The 20,338-nt window shown below is 42.4% G+C and overlaps 2 protein-coding genes across 3 annotated transcripts in view; both read right to left on the reverse strand.

Moving 5' to 3' along the window:
* The window catches only part of npr1a (natriuretic peptide receptor 1a), a 56,825-nt gene extending 49,933 nt beyond the window's left edge, over nucleotides 1-6,892 (reverse strand). Inside the window, exons 1-2 of one of the 2 annotated variants that reach the window (XM_051390695.1) lie at nucleotides 6,659-6,892; nucleotides 3,603-4,321 (exon numbers count right to left, since the gene is read on the reverse strand). In XM_051390695.1, coding sequence (XP_051246655.1) covers nucleotides 3,603-4,299 — 697 coding nt within the window. In that variant the 5' untranslated portion in view covers nucleotides 4,300-4,321; nucleotides 6,659-6,892. The remainder of the gene's footprint in view (nucleotides 1-3,602; nucleotides 4,322-6,658) is intronic. The other variant, XM_051390694.1, reaches the window with a different exon arrangement.
* A 6,742-nt stretch (nucleotides 6,893-13,634) lies between these two features.
* LOC127357985 (zinc finger protein 709-like) lies at nucleotides 13,635-18,264 on the reverse strand. Its single transcript, XM_051390715.1, has 2 exons — nucleotides 17,943-18,264; nucleotides 13,635-16,565 (listed from the first exon to the last, which is right to left on the reverse strand). The coding sequence occupies exons 1-2, from the start codon at nucleotides 18,241-18,243 to the stop codon at nucleotides 14,512-14,514; spliced, it is 2,355 nt and encodes a 784-aa protein (XP_051246675.1). The 5' UTR covers nucleotides 18,244-18,264; the 3' UTR covers nucleotides 13,635-14,511.
* Nucleotides 18,265-20,338: the final 2,074 nt, after the last annotated feature.

Genomic DNA, 20,338 nt, shown 5'->3' on the forward strand with positions numbered 1-20,338 from the left:
CCAAAAACAAAACCGAAAGGCATCTTTGGGGGACATTTAAATATATACGTAGCGTCATATCAAAGACTAAACAACTCGAACATTTATTAACAGACTCAAACCTCGATTACATGTGTCTCACAGAAACTTGGTTAACTCCTACAACTCCTTCATCTGTATTTAATGTGTCAGGTTATAAGATATACAGACGAGACAGATGTAAAGGGAAAGGCGGGGGTTATGTTAAAGAGAACATTCAAAGCAAACAAATTGATATTTATGAAAACTCCCTGGAGTGTGTAGGGGTCAATATTACTTTATCCCCTGAAATGTCATTTGTTGTTTTTTCAGTCTATCGACCTCCTACTGCTACAAATGTTTTCTTTGACAATTTATCAGAAATTCTTAAACAACATGAAAGTAAAGACGTTATACTTATGGGTGACTTCAACTTAAATTGGCTTGACAAAGCACGCAGGAAAAAGCTCAAGGATATTGCCAAAACATATCAGATGATACAAATGATAAATAAACCCACAAGAATAACAAAATCTTCTCAACCCTACTGGATCTAATTTTTACAAATAAACCAGATAGGATAACTAAAACATACAACTTGATTACTGGTTTGTCAGATCATAATTTCACTCTAGCTGCTAGAAAGCTAACTAGATAACGGTATAGGAATCAAATCTCACTGAAAAAATAACCCCAATATATCTTTTATTCCAAAGAAAGATCTAGTATTTATTGAAAATGAAATAAAACAAACAAATTGGAATAAAACTATTGAAAATAAATCCTGTGAGCAAGCATGCAATGATCTAATGCCAGCTTTTAAAGATATGTTAATAAAATATACAAAAACAATGGCCAGGAAATCTAATGCAAAACAGAGTCTGCCTTGGTTTAATAGCAATCTCTTGGACTTAATGGAAAAAAGAGATGCCTCCCTAAAAAAATGTCTAAAGTCTGGATGGATTACTGATAAAGTCATAATGCAACTTAGAAAGGCAAAAGCAGATTTCTTCCTTGAAATTATTAGAGATGCCAAAGGGAACAGTAAAAGACTGTGGAAAAGCATTGACAAACTAACTGGAAAGGAAAAGCCCAAATATGACAGCATACAGCTTAAAATAGATGGAAATATTGAAGATGATAGCCTAGCTGTCGCTACAAATTTTAATAATTATTTTTTAAATTCTGTGCAAACATTGGGTCAGAATTTTCCAAAGATCCACCCTCAGCACTCCTTAGTTTGTGACAGTTCTGCCTTTCGTATAACACCAACAAATGATATAAAGGTTAGAAAGGTCCTCTCAACCCTGTCCAATAGCAAAGCAAAAGACATATATGGTCTTGATACTGCCTCTCTAAAACATCATAAAAAATCTATAACCTCTGCTTTAACTAAAATAATAAACAAATCTATTAATGAAAGCACTTTTCCCAGTGCCTTGAAATCTGCTATAGTAACCCCTTTGTATAAATCTGGTGACAAACAGGAAGTTAGTAACTATCGACCTATTAGCATCCTGCCAGCCATTTCAAAGGTCATTGAAAAGGTTGTAGCAGAACAACTAATTGCTTACCTCGATTCCAGGGCTTTTTTACATCCTATGCAGTTTGGCTTTCGGAAAAAACATTCAACAGAAACAGCATGCTGCTACTTCCTTGAAGTAACTAAAACAAACCTAGATCAGGGAGGAGTGGTGAGAGCAGTTTTTCTTGATTTGTGCAAGGCTTTTGACATGGTTAATCATGACATACTATTAAACAAACTGGCAAATTATGACCTTCCCATAGACACACAAAATTGGATTAAATCTTACCTGAGTGGCCGACATCAGTGTGCGCAGGTGAACAATACTCTATCCCCATTTAAAGTATGCACCCTGGGAGTGCCACAAGGGTCAATTTTAGGGCCGCTGCTTTCCAGCATATATATAAATGACTTATATAAGACTACACATCTGTGTGTAATGATGTATGCTGACGATACTGTGTTATATACTCACGGGAAAAATGCAACTGAGGTTGCAATGAAATTAACTAAGGAAATGCAGAAGGTTGTTGGATGGTAAATGGACCATTGTATAGCACCTTTCTAGTCTTCCGACCACTCAAAGTGCTTTTACACTATGTGCCACATACACATTCACGCACCGATGCATGGCATTGGGAGCAATTCTGAGTTCAGTATCTTGCTCAAGAATACCTTGACATGTTGCACCAGGAGCAAACTCAGGGATTGTCCTGAAATCTTAGTAAATGGGCAAAAAATAAAAAATGTGGATGAATTCAAATATTTAGGGGTTACCCTTGATCAAGCTCTTAGTTTTAAAAATCATGTTAAAAAGCTGAGTAACACACTGAAATTTAACCTCATAAACTACAGACACATAAGAAACTCTCTTACTGTTGAAGCATCACATAAATGCAGTGATTCTCCCACATCTTTTCTGTTGCATGAGAAGTTGGTCTCAGGCATGTAAAACAGCCTTAAAACCACTTGAATCATTATATAAAAGTGCCCTTAAGATTCACGACAAAAAAACACGTCAGTATCATCACTGTCATATACTCACCAAATATAGTATTTTAAATCTTGAAAATCTAATAATGCACAAACGTATGCCTACAGTTTAAAATCATTCATAATGCTACTGCTCCTCCTTTGAAAAAGATGGTTACACTCTGCTCAGAAACAACAACAAGAGCTACCCGATCAGTCACCAGGGGAGAGTGCAGTATTCCTAAACGCAGGACTTCATTTGGTAAATCATCTCTTTCTTTTGTTGCCAGAAATCAATAGAACACACTTCCAACAGAGCTGATTACATATACACATTACACAAAACGTTGGATGCTCTCACAGTAAACTTGTGTGTGTGTGTGTGTGTGTGTGTGTGTGTGTGTGTTGTGTTTGTGTGTGTGTGTGTATTTGATGGGGGGGAATATTTATTTATAAAAGTTGGCGGGAGGGGGAGTAAATTGTTTTAAATTGTTTTAATGATGTGGGAATGTGTGTATTCATAACTTCGTAATTGAAATTTTGCACAACTGTGAATTTAGTATCTGTTTTGAATTAAAAATAAATCTGATTCATAATAAAATATTCTCTCTGTAATTTAAATTTAAATTTCTTATGTTTTAATTGTCCTATAATAAAATATAACAACTGTGTGTGTGTGTGTGTGTGTGTGTGTGTGTCTGTGTGCCTGTGTGTGTGTGTGTGTGTGTGTGTGTGTGGTCTGTGTGTGTGTTACTGTGTCTGTGTGTGTGTGTGTGTTTGTGTGTGTGTTACTGTGTGTGTTACTGTGTGTGTGTGTGTGTGTGTGTGTGTGAATAATCACTAACTGGAATTTAGAGCAGAGAAGAAGAAATGATTAGCGTGTTAGTGGTTAGCTCCCCAGCAGTTCATAAGAATGTTACCAAGAAACAAATGAGTCATTAAAGGGTTAACGACCTACTTCCTACTACTACTTCCTACTTCCTACTTCTACTTCCTACTACTACTTCCTACTTCCTGATTTTACAGGAAATTGCATTCTGCTTCCTGTTTGAGAGTGACCTCGGCTGAAAGGAAGGAACTGAAACAGGAAGTGGAAGCAGCGTCTGACCTCGGCCGTTGTCACGGATCTCCTGGACCACAGACTTGTAGTTGACGTTGTCAGACTCGATGACGTGGTCCCGGATGGTGATGTTGCGTTTGAGGAGCAGCGTGTAGAGCCCCTCCACAGCGAAATAACATGGCCGGTCGTCGTTGGCGTCCTTGTTGTCGCTGAAGATGAGCATGGCGTGTTGCCGCCAGCCGAATGTCTCCTGGATCCTCTCGCCTAACTCGCCCAGCTTCTTGTGGGTGGGACCCGTGTTGGTGACCGCTGCGTAGTGCTCGAAGCCGATGGCGCGTGCGCCAGCTGTCACCATGGGAACGTCCCAGTGGGTGGTGAAGCGGGCGACGGGCGAGGAGGAGTAGTCGCAGCCGGGGCCGATGAAGGCCCAGGGGTCGTGGGACAGCTTGAGGTCGACGGCGACCAGTGGCGCAATGGAGTCCGAGCAGAAGCCATCGCGGTTCTCTGAGCTGCCATAGACCAGCTGGAGCTTCATGCCCGGGAGCAGCGAGGGGTCCGAGTTCACCTGCTGCACCGCCTGGTGGAGCGCCGGCGCCACGCGAGGCCACGACCACGCATAGTCTGTATTAGTCAGAGGCAAGATGGCTGCCAGAGTCACCTCCTGAATATTCTCTTTGGCGTTGTCGGAAGAAAGAGAGGCCGATTGGACCAGGAGGAAGAGGAGGAACAGTGAGGGGCGGGGCATGATGGCGAGCCTGTCAGACGAGCTGCAGGGAAAACAAACACAGTTATTAATGATGGATTCTCTTCAGGAGCTGCTGGGATTTCTGGGAACTGAGCCAGCGTGTCCATGTGGGCTCCTTAAACTGTCAACCATTATCCCCATGTGGGCCCCATGTGTGTCTGTGGGGCCACAATTCTGGAAGTTATTAACGTAACTGAACTCCAGGAGGATATTAAAGTTAGTGTGTGAATATCAATAATGAATGAATAAATAATGATGGTGGAAGAAGTTTAATGTAGATTTACAACCTGCACATTCGTCCTCAGCTCGTTTGTAGTTCTGATAACAGTTATTTTCTATCCTCTGTAAGACTTCTGAACTTATAAAGACATTTTATTCAGGTAACGCTGCGTTTCACTGGTCGCCTGTCGATGGCGTCCTATCCCCTTTATGTCTGCGTCAGTGTTGTGGTTGTCTGCCAGAAGCTGTCATACATTGACTGTTGATCCAGTGTGAAGCCACATTGTTACCATCCACTGGTTAGATCTTGGTGCTTTTTAACTCTAGATTTGAACCGGATGAAGGATTTTAGTCATCAGACGTCTGGATCTTAAGTTATCAGGGAAACAAGCTGAGCTAACGTTAGCATTAGCAGCTAACATTAGCAGCAGCTTCGAAAGCTAATGTTAGCAAAACACTAACAAACTAGCTAGCTAAACTACATTCATTGTTAGCTTCCTAGTTACATTTGAAAGGAGCAAAATACTTATTAGCATTTAGCATTAAGCTGACTGCAATGACGGCAATGGTGGTGAAGACAACAACTCCCATGATCCCACGCTGCTTCACCACCTCATCACACTTCTTCTTTTCTTATTGTTTGGATAAAAGTACACACTGAACATTTAACTGCGATAGAAGATAACATTGGGAACCGGAGGGTCGCTGGTTCAAATCCCACAGACCACAATATGGAGTCTGGACTGTGTGTGTGTGTATAAGAATAAAAAAGAGTGAAAAGAAGAATTTCCCCAATAGGGGATTAATAAAGTACATATCTTCTTCTTCATGTATTGTTATAGATATTATTATTATTATCATTATTATTATATATTATTATAAATATTATTATAGACATTATATTCTTCTTCTTCTTATTATTATTATTATTAGATAATATATATTGTTATAAATTATTATTATTATTATAATATATATTATGTTTTAAAGAGTTCGGTCTAGACCTGCTCTATTTGAAAAGTGTCCTGAGATAACTTCTGTTATGAATTGGCGCTATACAAATAAAATTGAATTGAATTGAATTGAATTAATCTTTCTTTATTATCAGGATATGTACCACAGTCCTTTAAAGTAGCTGTAATTAAACCCCTTCTTAAAAAGCCCACTCTTGACCCAGGGGTTTTAGCCAACTATAGACCGATCTCTAACCTCCTGAATTGGCGCTATACAAATAAAATTGAATTGAATTGAATTGAATTATTGTTATAGATATTATTGTTATTATTATTATATTGCTATAAATATTATTATAGACATTATTATTATTATATATATATAATTATATATTATATATTATTATAAATATTATTATAGACATTATTATTATTATATATATATAATTATATATTATATATTATTATAAATATTATTATAGACATTATTATGTATTATTATTCTTCTTATTATACATTATTATATATCTTATTATAGACATTATTATATATATTATTCTTATTCTTATTCTTATTATATATTATTATATATATTATAGGAACATTATATAAACTAATTTAGTCCCTCCAGGACGTTGCGATCACAACAATTAACACAAATTCAACCAAACTGTGAATCAGGTTTTATTCTCAGTGGAACTTCAACTTTTAATAAATTCTACATAAACATCAACAATAATAATCACAACTAATATTACAGTTTATAATACTATTAGTTCTTTATGATCTGATCTCATTGATATTTATATTTATATGTATAGAGCAGCCAGGGATGCTAGTTCATTACAGTTATTATATATATTGATCAGACTGATAAATAAAGCAATTATTACATATTGATCAGACTGATTATATATATATACAGTGTCAGAGTGTAACTATATGTAACTCTGTAATGTGACACTTATTGATCTCATTATCAGACTGAACTTCAGAACAAATATGTAGAAACAAAGAAAGACACAATGTTCCAACTGCTGCTCTCTGTTTGAAAGCTTCCTGTGATTCTTCAATCGATATGGAAACATTGGTAATAACCGATCAGCACGTTGATAAAGTCTGCGGACACTGATCGATCACTTACTATTTGAAATAAAGTCTGATAATCAATAGTTGTGTTTATTTACCTGATCAGTTCTTCAGTCCGTAGCTTGCTGCAGCTCCATGTCCGCACGAGGAGGAGGAGGAAGAAGAGGAAGGAGCGCGCGGATTGTTCCCAGCTCCCCCTCACACACACACACACACACACACACACACACACACACCGGGATCCGTTCACGTTTCACCGTCACACCAGAGTCTCGAGCCGCTGCAACCTGGCTGTGTGTCTGCCTGTCTGTCTGCCTGTCTGCAAGCACTGTGTGTGTGTGTGTGTGTGTGTGTGTGTGTGTGTGTGTGCGTGCGTGCGCGCGCGCGCGCAGAGGGCACGAGGGCAGTCACGATAACGCCGCTGACTGTGATTGTGCGCGTGCGTCTCGGAGGGAATATTCAATTACCCTGATGAAGCTCTGGGCGCGCGTTGTGCATGAATGCGCATGTGTGTGTGAGTGCGCCCCCCACAGCTGCTGAAGCTCATTCAATAACCATAAAGTTTATAATCAATAAATCAATCAGTTATTGACATTGTTATTGACGCTAATCGATCACTTCATCAATTAGTGATGTCAACAGCAGTGCCAGGTATTGTGTGTGTGTGTGTGTGTGTGTGTGTATGTGTGAGTGTGCGTGTGTGTGTGAGTGTGGTGTGTGTGTGTGTGTGTGTGTGTGTGTGTGTGTGAGGCAGTAACAGGTTTGGTTGAGTGTGGCGCCTCCTGCTGGCTGCTCCTCAGAATACTACAGGAAGTAACTGATTACTTTTACTCCGTTAAATGTATTATATATAATATATCTATATATTATAATGGAGGAGAGGAGAGGAGGAGAAGAGGAGGAGGAGGTGAGGAGGAGAGGAGAGGAGGAGGAGAGGAGAAGAGGAGGAGGAGGTGAGGAGGAGAGGAGAGGAGGAGGAGAGGAGAAGAGGAGGAGGAGGTGAGGAGGAGAGGAGAAGGAGAGGAGAAGAGGAGACGGAGTGGAGGAGGAGAGGAGGAGGAGGAGGAGGAGAGGAGGAGGAAGAGAGGCAGCACTGAACCTTGACAGTTAATATTCAACAGTTTATTATTGATCTTTGACCTTCAGTTTACCTTCCTCCAAAAGCCTCCTTAGAACGTTAAAGTTAAATTTTTATTAAAGAAGTTCTGAATTTACAACAGTGAGTGAGTGTGTGTGTGTGTGTGTGTGTGTGTGTGTGTGTGTGTGTGTGTGTGTGTGTGTGTGTGTGTGTTTAGTTCAGACAGTTAATGAACGACCCACTCACTGTGTGTGTTTTAACAGGATACACCCGGTGGACAGGAAGTCACTTAAACACACACTGTACCTCTTCCTGGAAATGATCACACACACATGCGCACACACGCGCACACACACACTCCCTCTCTTCCTCCCACTCTCTCCTGTTAATGAAAATGAAAACACTCGTTTGTTCTTGTTGTACTTGAACAACATGGTGGTGGGAACTGTTGGGTCTAGACCTGCTCTATTTGAAAAGTGTCCTGGAGAAAGTAGTCGCCAAAGAGTTGTGTGACTTTCTACATAACAATAGTTTATTTGAGGATTTTCAGTCAGGATTTAGAGTTCATCATAGCACAGAGACAGCTCTGGTTAAAGTTAATAATGACCTTCTGACTGCTTCTGACAATGGACTTGTCTCTGTACTTGTATTATTAGATCTTAGTGCTGCATTTGACACCATTGACCATAATATTCTTTTACAGAGACTTGAGCATCAAATTGGCATTAAAGGAACCCCACTAAGCTGGTTTAAGTCATACTTATCAGATCGTTCGCAGTTTGTACATGTTAACGATGAATCTTCAATAAATAGTACAGTTAGTCATGGAGTTCCACAAGGTTCTGTACTTGGACCAATACTATTTACTTTATATATGCTCCCTTTAGGCAACATTATTAGGAATCACTCCATTAACTTTTATTGTTATGCAGATGATACGCAGTTATATCTATCAATCAAGCCCGATGAAATTAATCAATTATCTAAATTACAAACATGTCTTAAGGACATAAAATCCTGGATGACCTGCAATTTTCTGATGTTATTCTTGTTCTTGGCCCCAAAAACCTTAGAGACTCACTGTCTAAAGATATAGTTACTCTAGATGGCATTAACTTGGCCTCTAGCACCACTGTCAGGAATCTTGGAGTTATCTTTGATCAGGATTTGTCTTTTAACCCCCACATAAAGCAGACCTCTAGGACTGCCTTCTTTCATTTACGTAATATTACAAAGATTAGACACATCCTATCACAGACAGATGCAGAAAAACTAATCCATGCATTTGTTACTTCAAGGCTGGATTACTGCAACTCTTTACTATCAGGTTGCCCATTAGTCCATTAAAACGCTCCAATTAATTCAGAACGCTGCAGCACGAGTACTGACAGGAACTAGAAAAAGAGATCACATCTCTCCTGTACTAGCTTCTCTGCATTGGCTCCCTGTAAAATGTAGAATAGAATTTAAAATCCTCCTCCTCACCTATAAAGCTCTTCATGGTCAGGCCCCTTCATATCTTAAAGAGCTCATAGTACCCTATTACCCCTCTAGAACACTACGTTCTCTGAATGCTGGGCTACTTGTGGTTCCTATAGTCTCTAAAAGTAGAACAGGAGCCAGAGCCTTCAGTTACCATGCTCCTCTCCTGTGGAACCAGCTTCCAGTTGTGGTTCGGGAGGCAGACACCCTCACCACATTCAAGAGTAGGCTTAAGACATTCCTCTTTGATAAAGCTTATAGTTAGGGCTGGATCAGGTGAGTCCTGAACCATCCCTTAGTTATGCTGCTATAGGCCTAGACTATTGGGGGATTTCCCATGGTGCACTGAGCTCCTCCCTTCCTCTCTCTTTCTGCACTCATTCATGTTCCATTAATGCATGTTACTAACTTCACTTCTTCCCCGGAGTTCTTGTGCTTTCTCGTCTCGCAGGTTCTTATCGATCCTGTTGGAGCCTCCTGCCATGGTCCTGCTGGATTGCCATTGCTAATACTGTTGTTGCTATGCACCTGTCTGTCTGTCTGTCTGTCTGTCTGTCTGTCTGTCACCCCAACTGGTCGAGGCAGACGTCCACCCACCTAGAGCCAAAGGATCTGTCCTAGGTTTCTGCCTTTTAACAGGCAGTTTTTCCTTGCCCTTGTCGCCTAGTGCTTGCTCATGGTGGTACTGTTGGGTCTCATTAAATAATGTTTTAAAGAGTTCGGTCTAGACCTGCTCTATTTGAAAAGTGTCCTGAGATAACTTCTGTTATGAATTGGTGCTATACAAATAAAACTGAATTGAATTAAATTGAGTTTTTTTTTTTCGTTTAACATCAGAATATTGCAGCTCATCCAGGATTTTATGTCCTTAAGACATGTTTGTAATTTAGATAATTGATTAATTACATCGGGCTTGATCGATAGATATAACTGCGTATCATCTTCATAACAGTGAAAGTTAATGGAGAGATTCCTAATAATGTTGCCTAAAGGGAGCATATATAAAGTAAATAGTATCGGTCCAAGTACAGAACCTTGTGGAACTCATGACTAACTGTAGTATTTATTGAAGATTCATTGTTAACATGTACAAACCGCGAACGATCTGATAAATATGACTTAAACCAGCTTAGTGCGGTTCCTTTAATGCCAATTTGATGCTCAAGTCTCTGTAAAAGAATATCATGGTCAATGGTGTCAAATGCAGCACTAAGATCTAATAATACAAGTACAGAGACAAGTCCATTGTCAGAAGCAGTCAGAAGGTCATTATTAACTTTAACCAGAGCTGTCTCTGTGCTGTGATGAACTCTAAATCCTGACTGAAAATCCTCAAATAAACTATTGTTATGTAGAAAGTCACACAACTCTATGGCGACTACTTTCTCCAGAATCTTAGAGAGGAAGGGGAGGTTAGACATCGGTCTATAGTTGACTAAAACCCCTGGGTCAAGAGTGGGCTTTTTAAGAAGGGGTTTAATTACAGATACTTTAAAGGACTGTGGTACATATCCTGACAATAAAGAAAGATCAATTCAATTCAATTCAATTTTATTTGTATAGCGCCAATTCATAACAGAAGTTGTCTCAGGACACTTTTCAAATAGAGCAGGTCTAGACCGAACTCCTTATAACATTATTTACAGAGACCCAACAGTACCTCCATGAGCAAGCACTTGGCGACGGGGGCAAGGAAAAACTGCCTGTTAAAAGGCAGAAACCTAGGACAGACCCTTCGGCTCTAAGTGGGTGCTTGTCTGTCACGACCAGTTGGGGTGAGAGAGAGAGAGACAGAGAGAGAGAGAGAGAGAGAGACAGAGAGAGAGACAGACAGACAGACAGACAGACAGACAGACAGACAGGTGCACAGCAACAACAGTATTGGCAATGGCAATCTAGCCGGACCATGGTAGGAGGCTCCACCAGGATCGATGAGAACCTGCGAGACAACGACAGTCAACAACGACAGTCCAACAATGACAGTCCAACAATGACAGTCCAACGACAGTCAACAACGACAGTCCAACAATGACAGTCCAACGACAGTCAACAACAACAGTCAACAACGTTGGTCAACAACAACAGTCCAACGACAGTCAACAACAACAGTCCAGCGACAGTCAACAACAACATTCCAACGACAGTCAACAACGACAGTCCAACAACAGTCAACAACAACAGTCCAACGACAGTCAACGACAACGGTCCAACGACAGTCAACGACAACGGTCCAGGGCAGTCCAACAACGGTCCAATGACAGTCCTACAACAATCAACAACAACAGTCCAATGACAATCCTACGACAGTCAAAAACAACGGTCCAACAACGGTCCAATGACAGTCCTACGACAGTCAACAACAATGGTCCAACAACGACAATCAACAACAACGGTCCAACTACAGTCAACAACGACAGTCCAACAACATTCAACAACAACAGTCCAACGACAGTCAACGACAACGGTCCAATGGCAGTCCAACAACGGTCCAATGACAGTCCTACAACAGTCAACAACAACAGTCCAATGACAATCCTACGACAGTCAAAAACAACGGTCCAACAACGGTCCAATGACAGTCCTACGACAGTCAACAACAACGGTCCAACAACGACAATCAACAACAACGGTCCAACTACAGTCAACAACGACAGTCCAACAACAGTCAACAACGACAGTCCAACGACAGTCAACGACAACGGTCCAATGGCAGTCCAACAACGGTCCAATGACAGTCCTACAACAGTCAACAACAACGGTCCAATGACAGTCCTACAACAGTCAACAACAACGGTCCAATGACAGTCCTACGACAGTCAAAAACAACGGTCCAACAACAGTCAATAACAACAGTCCGACGACGGTCAACAATGACGGTCCAACATCGACAGACAACAACGGTCAACGACAGTCCAGCGACGGTTTGTAATCAATTGATCGTATTCTAATGCTGTAATCAATCGATCGTATTCTAATGCTGTAATCAATCAATCGTATTCTAATGCTGTAATCAATCAACCGATCGTATTCTAATGCTGTAATCCATCAACCGATCGTATTCTAATGCTGTAATCAATTGAATCCTAATGCTGTAATCAATCGATCACATTCTAATGCTGTAATCAACTGATCGTATTCTAATGCTGTAATCAACTGATCGTATTCTAATGCTGAAATCAATCAATCGATCGTATTCTATTGATAAGGATGCAGTAGCACACATACATTCATTTTGGAGGGTTTCTGTACAAGCTAAGCTAGAAGGACAGACCACACCCTGGGTTACCGTGGAGATCTACCCTCGTTACCATGGCGATATCTTCTGTTGCTGTTTCTGTGGTGACGTTCCTGCTGGGGGCTGACGTCTGTGTGGATGGTCATCAGGTTACAGGTAACAGGTAACAAGTTACAGGTTACAGGTTACAGGTCATAGGTAACAGGTCAACGGTCATAGGTCACAGGTAACAAGTTACAGTTTACAGGTAACAGGTTACAGTTGACTCACCTGATCCAGCCCTAACTATAAGCTTTATCAAAGAGGAACGTCTTAAGCCCCCTCTTGAATGTGGTGAGGGTGTCTGCCTCCCGAACCACAACTGGAAGCTGGTTCCACAGGAGAGGAGCTTGGAAACTGAAGGCTCTGGCTCCTGTTCTACTTTTAGAGACAATAGAACTATATACAGTTTTATATAATATTATAATAATAAAATGTATGTGGCACGTAGTGTAAAAGCGCTTTGAGTGGTCGGAAGACTAGAAAGGCGCTATACAAGTACAGGTCCATTTACCATTTACTTCTGCTAACCGGGCGCCCTTTATTTTATTATTTATCTCATTATTTTCTCATTTATTTTATTTCATTATTTATTTTATTTTATTGTTTCATTATTTCATTATTTATCTGTACTAATGAATATTTCCCATCAGGCAGCTGCAGCCAGGTACAGTTGCAATATAACACCAGTCGCTAATGTTAGCTTAGCTTAGACAACTTCAGCAAGCATCCAGCTAGAAATAAAGCTAAATGCTAACTGAGCTAGCTGTTAGCACCACTTTCATTATATTGATCAGTTTTATTGCTCTTACCTGCATGTGCTTTACACGGCTCGTGAGGGCAAAACATGTTCTTGCGAGAGTTTGTAACAAACAGCGACATTTGGTGGGAAACAACAGCCAGCGCACATTTTATTCTTCAGCGGTCTGGTCGGTAATTCCATATATGTCTGTACGTCCGGTCTGCTTCCGGTCCGTTGTAACTGGAAACCTTGCGCTCATAATCGGTAATGGCGGACCGACCGGAACCTTTCAACTGACACACTGGGACCACCGGAAGTCTTCACAATAAAATTGAGAGTTTGTGACAGTTAAAATTATTATATTAATATTAATGAACTCTGAACATTTCAAACCTCAGGAAGAACTTATTAAATCAGTACATTCATTCATCTTATAAACTCTTATTTTATTTTATTCTTTGAGCGTTGGACCGGCAGTCAGTCAGCAGGAGGTGCCACTGAGCTACTTAAAGTGTTTATTATCAATATCATTAACTTTACAGAGTTTCAGTGGTTTATGTTCATTCTCAGCGTCCCTTTCAGAATAAAAGCACTTTCTGCTGAATATTGAGAATATTGGACACAAACTGCTGGAGGTGGAAACCATTTCAACAGATCAATGAACAGGAAACAGCTCATTGATTGATATATTGATACGGAGAACATCAGAACTAATACTTCATTATGTAATGTAAGTAATCAGATTTTCAACTCAGCGTAGAGTCACAAGGCTCATCAGTGTCACACCTAACCCAGACAGCCAATCAAATCAATCAAGAAGCATGCTTTACTACTTTACCACATCCTGTTTACTATGCAGGTCAATAGGTTAGCTAGTTAGCTAGTTGGACTGAGAGCAACGGAGCAGCGGGTATAAAGTAAACTCAGTTATCACCTCTTTGAAATGAATTATATTTATTAATAAAATAATAATCAGCTGTTTGCCAAGATGTTTTTGAAGCACTGCGCCTGTGACGCTGCGTCTCTGTAACCAGTCCATTAATCCATCAGTCAGCAAATTCCAAATGCAGCTTCCAGTTTCTCAAATGTGAAGATTTCTTGGTCAGTGCTGCCCAACGCCGGCCGCCTTCAAGTTTCTGTTCGTCCTGCCACGTGTTAGTGTTTTTGAAATGTAAAAATAAGAAAGGTGAAATCGTATTTGAACCTCTGAGGACACCCCTGGGTCTCGACTTAAAAACAGTTTTGTATCTCTGATGACTGGAGAATCATCAGATTTCAGTCTGAACTCTGGTCTGAAGTCTGAACTCTGGTCTAAAGTCTGAACTCTGGTCTAAAGTCTGAACTCTGGTCTAAAGTCTGAACTCTGGTCTAAAGTCTACAGCTGAATAAAGTCCTGCTGCAGACCACCATCCTGCCTTCTGATAGGTTCTTTGCTGATCCGGACGTCCAGGTGCACCTTCATGTGGACATCTCTGGAGCGTTTCTCCTGGTAGCTCTTTCCGCACACTCTGCAGCTGTAGGGTTTCTCTCCGGTGTGCGTCAACAGGTGTTTCTTCAGGTCGTTCTTGGTGACGAAGGCCTTCCAGCACAGGTGGCAGCTGAACGCTCGCTCCTTCTTGTGGAAGCGGATATGGGTCTCCAGGTATCCTTTGGTGCTGAAGCTCTTGTTGCAGAGGCTGCAGCTGAACGGCTTCTCCCCGGTGTGGGTCAGCATGTGGGCGTTCAGCCCTCCCACCTGCCTGAAGGCTTTACCGCATATGCGACACTGGAACGGCTTCTCACCCGTGTGGATCCTCTTGTGGACCTCCAGGACATGGACTGACGCCAGACTCTTACCACAAGTCTCACAGGAGACGCGCTGAGCTGGCTTGTCTCCGGTGTGGTTCCTGATGTGTGTCATCAGAGCGCCATTATCAATAAACGTCTTTCCGCAGAACTCGCAGATATACGGTCGCTCTCCGGTGTGGATCCGTTTGTGGCGCCGCAGGGCGCCGGGCCTCGGGAAGGATTTACCGCAGATGCCACAGAGGTACGGTTTGACCCCGGTGTGACTTCTCATATGAGTCTCAATGTTCTGGTAGGTTTTACCGCAGATGTGACAGATTTTACCGGCGTCTCTGTGATTCTGCAGGTGGTCTGTCAGGGTCTCTGATGGCAGCAAACCTTCGCCGCAGACACCGCAGATGGACTCTGTTGAGTGACTCTTGGCGTGTTTCCTTAAACTACCTTTACTCTGAAAAGACTCGCCGCAGACTTTACAGCAGTGAGTCGACACCTTCACGTTCTCTTCTGCAGTTTTCTCTGGTTTCAGGCTCGGAGAGTCCGGCAGAGGCTCTGCGTCCTCATCGCCGCCAATCTCCCACGAGTGACTCCTGCTGTGTGTCTTTAAGGCGCTGCTCTCAATGAACGTCTTCCCACAGTGCTGACAGACGTAAGGTCGCTCCCCACCGTGGATCTTCCTGTGGCGCCTCAGTGCTCCAGGTCGGGGGAAGCGTTTGTTGCAGACGCCGCAGCGGTATGGTTTGATCCCTGTGTGGCTTCGCATGTGCGTCTCCATGTTCTGGAAACTCTTCCCACAGATGTTGCAGGTCCCACTGGCCTCTCTGTGAGCCTGTAGGTGAGTCCGCAGATGGTCAGGTGAGTCCAGCTGCTGTCCGCAGACGCCGCAGACGCTCTGAGACTCCCTGCTGTGGCTCTCGGCGTGTTTCCTTAGGAACCCTCGGCTGTGGAATAAATCGCCGCAGACTCTACAGCACAGCGAGGAGGACTTCAGCCCTCGATCTGTCTTTGGCGTCTCTAACTGACCGCCTTCGTCCTGTTCGTGGGTCTTCAGGTGATCCTGGAGCAGTTGGTTCTGGATGAAAGTGAGTCCACAGACCGGGCACACATCGGCCATCTTCCTGCAGTGGATCTTCTTGTGTCTCCTCAGTGCTCCGGGTCGGGGGAAGCTCTTGCTACAGACGTCGCAGCTGTACGGTTTCACCCCGGTGTGACTCCTCATGTGCGTCTCCATGTTCTGAAACATCTTCCCGCAGATCTCACACGTTCCGCCGCCGCTGATGGTTTCTCTGTGAGACCGAAGATGGTCGAAGAAGGACTCGTAGTGTTCACCGCAGACTCCACAGAGACACTCTGGGTTGTCCGAGTGCGTTTCTGCATGTTTCACCAGATTCCCTTTGTGGCGGAAGCTTTTTCCACAGTTGGCGCAGCAGTGAGCCGGCCGGTCCGACGATGCCGCCTGGTGTCTCCGGCCACCAGACTGCTGCCCTCCGTCTTCGTTAGTGGAAGAGTTGTCGCTGCCCCTCCAGTCGTCGTCACTCTCGGCTGCGGAGGTGTCCGAGGAGGCAGAGCTGAGCGGTGCTACGAGGAAGAGGTCGACTTCAGATAGCGGGCGGTGGTTTTCGTTAGCACTCGTCATCCTGATGGAATCTGGAAGAATATTTTTAAATGATAATTAGTTCATCAGGGTCACATGTTAATCTGTAACATGTGTGTTACAACATATACATATTATAACTTTAACACAAATTAAATTGTATTCAAGTTTTATTTTCCTTCCTCAATTTCTGACGAATCCTTTCTAGCAACTAGAAGCAGCCAGAAGCTGTCACACACTGACTGTTTACCATCCACTGTTTAGATCTTGGTGCTTTTTAACTCTAGATTTGAACCGGATGAAGGATTTTAGTCATCGGACGTCTGGATCTTAAGTTATCAGAGAAACAAGCTGAGCTAACGTTAGCAGCAGCTCGGCTCGCAGCCCCTCCGGGACGTCCTTTGTCTGTCCAACAGCGTGGGAGAAGCAGTCATTGTTAAGGTGGAACTGCTTTATTCAGTGTGTTTAAGGTGGAACTGCTTTATTCAGTGTGTTTAGTGGTTTTAATCAGCGGGTCTGTTTGTTTTGGAGAGGAGGAGACCTCTGTGGATCATTGGGCTCCCGGTAGAAACCTCCTGAAGCTGAAACAACTCCCATGATCCCACGCTGCTTCACCTCATCACACTTCTTTCTCTCTTATAGTTTGTGTGAGACCCCCTAGTGGCAGAAAGTACACACTGCAGATATAAACAGAGTTATTTCAGAATCAGAATCAGAATGAAATTTATTGCCAGATAGGTTTTTACACATACGAGGAATTTGTCTTGGTGCAATGGTGCTTAAAATATACAATCACACAAAATTTAATTTAATTGTGACACTATTAATAAACACAGTTAATTATAATGTAATTAGAAACTAAACAGGAGATCCTAACACCTTTTTATAAGATCATAGTATTAAATTATACTGTATTATATTAAATAATATTATATTTGTGTAATTCCAGTGTCTGTTTGGTTTGTAATTAAAATATCATTTAGGTGTAAAGTTGTGTGAAGTTCTGTTCATTAAATTACTGTAAAAACTTTCCTCTTGTTATTGATCATAGATTGATTATTCTTCACCTCTGTCCCACTTTATTGATCGCTGGCTTGAATCTGATTTTAACTGTAAACAAACTTTATTTTAAGACATTATTGATCATCTGTGACCACCAGCTTCTGTGACATCATCACCACCAGCTTCTGTGACATCATCTCCATCAGCTGCTGTGACATCATCACCACCAGCTGCTGTGACATCATCACCACCAGCTGCTGTGACATCATCACCACCACCAGCTGCTGTGACATCATCACCACAGATAACAACTGAAGTGTCCCACTGACCCTGAACACCTCTTCCTTTCATTAATATATCTGACCTCTGACCTCAGGTCACCATCAGAGCGCTGATGTGGCTCCAACATGGCGACTGTCTTCACTCACCTGTCCGGTTCAGTCGGACCACCGGGTTCAGCACCGCGTCCAGCAGCCGGTTCTGGCGCTCCAGCTGCCGCCGGTACTCCTCAACCTCCCGCTCCAGTAGCCCGACGATCCGCTCCGCCGCCGCCGCCAGACTCTCGCTGAGCAGCAGCCGCAGCAGGCGGCCCGCGGAGGCTCCGGAGCCTCCGGAGATCCGCTTCTCCAGCAGAACCAGGATCTCCTCTCCGACCCGGGTCAGCTGCTCCGACACCGAATCCTTCAGGACCCGGAGACCGCAGCGCGGCGGGGTTTCCGTCAGAGACATCCCAGTCCAGAGCTCCGTCTTCCGGCCGGCAGGAAGGAAAACAACGCGGGTCTGTTCCGGATCAACGAGTCATATTGAAATAGTGGATGAGAGGAGATTCTGCCCCCTGCTGGACCGGATCTGTTTCCACTGATACTTCCTGTTTGTGTCTTTGATGACAAATAAGCTACAATAACAAACTCACCTCCTACTGTTATATTAATGTGAACGACAGAAGAGAGTAAAATAACAAACAACAAACAAACAAACAAACAAACAAACCACCAGTGAAGTTTGATTTATACATTTATTTAATATGTTTCACTTCCTGTTTGTAATATTTTATTATAATTATATTAAATTGCTCCAATTTGAATCGGTAAGTAGAAAAAATAAATATTTATGGATTTGGAGATTTGATTATCCAATCAATCTGTTTACATTTGTGTTGCGATAGTAACAGTTATCTACATTAAATTTAAATCTGGTTAAGAATTTTTCATTTAAGATTTAATCCATCTATTTATCTGTCTGTCTGTCTGTCTGTCTGTGTGTGTGTGTCTGTCTGTCTGTCTGTGTGTCTGTCTGTCTTTGTGTGTGTGTCTGTCTGTGTGTGTGTCTGTCTGTCTGTCTGTGTGTGTGTGTGTGTGTGTCTGTGTGTGTGTCTGTGTCTCCCCTGCCTTTATATGGTGTTTGGGAGGTGGTACCGGTGATCATGAACTGTAGTGCCCTGGTACTGGTACTGGTACTGGTACTGTGGACCACTGCAGGTGGATCTGATATTAATCATCTTCTCAGTTTCACATTTGTGTTTTTATCCTGATTGGTTCTGAGGCTGTAGAATCACACAGGAACCAGAACCGGGACCAGAACAGGAACCAGAACAAGGACCAGAACAGGAACCAGAACCGGGACCAGAACATATATTATGGTTTATGACTTTGAAACCAACCTTAAAGAATCTGAATCAGGAGCTTTTACTGATCCAGTTTAGGTATTAAAGTTCTGAGTGATCCCATTAGCCCGCTCTCTTCCCGCTCTCTGGACCTTCAGTACCAACACTGCTGAAAAGACGCCTTGTGGTGAATTGTGGGAAGTTTTTTCACCTCACAGATGACAGAAATATGTGTTATAAAAAATCCCACAATGCATCACTGCTGTCGGGTAGGGAAGCTTGTTACTGCCAATGTGACGGGAAAAAAGATTCTGTAAGTCATAATAATTCGGGCCCGAGTCCCGACTGATATTCGGAGGCTGCTGCTGCTCGACGGCTCATGAAACGCAGCACAAACGTCAGTCGTGGTGAAAACAGTCGTATTTTCTAGGGGTCCGCTATGAGCAGGGCAACATGGTCCCTCGGGCCCATAAACTGTACCATCCGGGGCCCCTTTCACCGATATGCATAAAAATCGGCACACGTGTAGATCCTATCCAGACAAACAAAAAATCCACTGGGCGCCATATCCCAAACCCAACAGGAAGTCGGCCATTTTGGATTTAGCGGTAATTGCTGGCGATTTGCACACGTTGTATTTGAACGAACTCCTCCTAGGGCATTTATCGGATTGTCTTCAGATTTGGACACAGCCATCTAAACACATTCATGATTATAAGTTGTGCTATTTACGTTATTCCATCAAACGGCGTGCCCGTGTGGCGTGGAATTTCAACGACTCGCCATGAAAGAGCGATTTGTCATAACTTCTACATACGTGATCCGACTGCAACGAAACTTCACTTGTCTGATAAGAGTCCCGCTCTGAACACGTCTATGTGATAATATTCAGTAATAGTGAGAGCGCCATCTAGTGGTGAAAGGAAATGTTATGTTTTATACTTTCATGTTCTACTCCTAGCAGGATGATCAGATCAAGCTGAAATGTAAAACACATTGTTGATGATATGTGATGAATGTGGTGAGGGGGTGTGTCTGTGGTGTAACATTTTTATATAAAGCCACAAAACAAGAGTTTTCTATAACTTGAGTGTACATTGTCCATTGGGCTCCAAACTTCACTTGTCTGATAGCAGTCCTGCCCTGAACACATCTATGTGATAATATTCAGTAATAGTGAGGGCGCCACCTACTGTCAACAGGAAGTAAGCGCTACGTGGC

Source organism: Dicentrarchus labrax, unplaced genomic scaffold (genome assembly GCF_905237075.1).
Source record: "Dicentrarchus labrax unplaced genomic scaffold, dlabrax2021, whole genome shotgun sequence".
In the NCBI taxonomy this organism is placed as follows: Eukaryota; Metazoa; Chordata; class Actinopteri; family Moronidae; genus Dicentrarchus; species Dicentrarchus labrax.

Coding starts and splice junctions, on each gene's coding strand:
- LOC127357985 (XM_051390715.1), bottom strand. CDS start 18,243: ATGTCTCTGACGGAAACCCCGCCGCGCTGCGGTCTCCGGGTCCTGAAG. Junction 16,566..17,942: donor GGTCCGACTGAACCGGACAG/GTGAGTGAAGAC, acceptor ATATTCTTCCAG/ATTCCATCAGGATGACGAGT.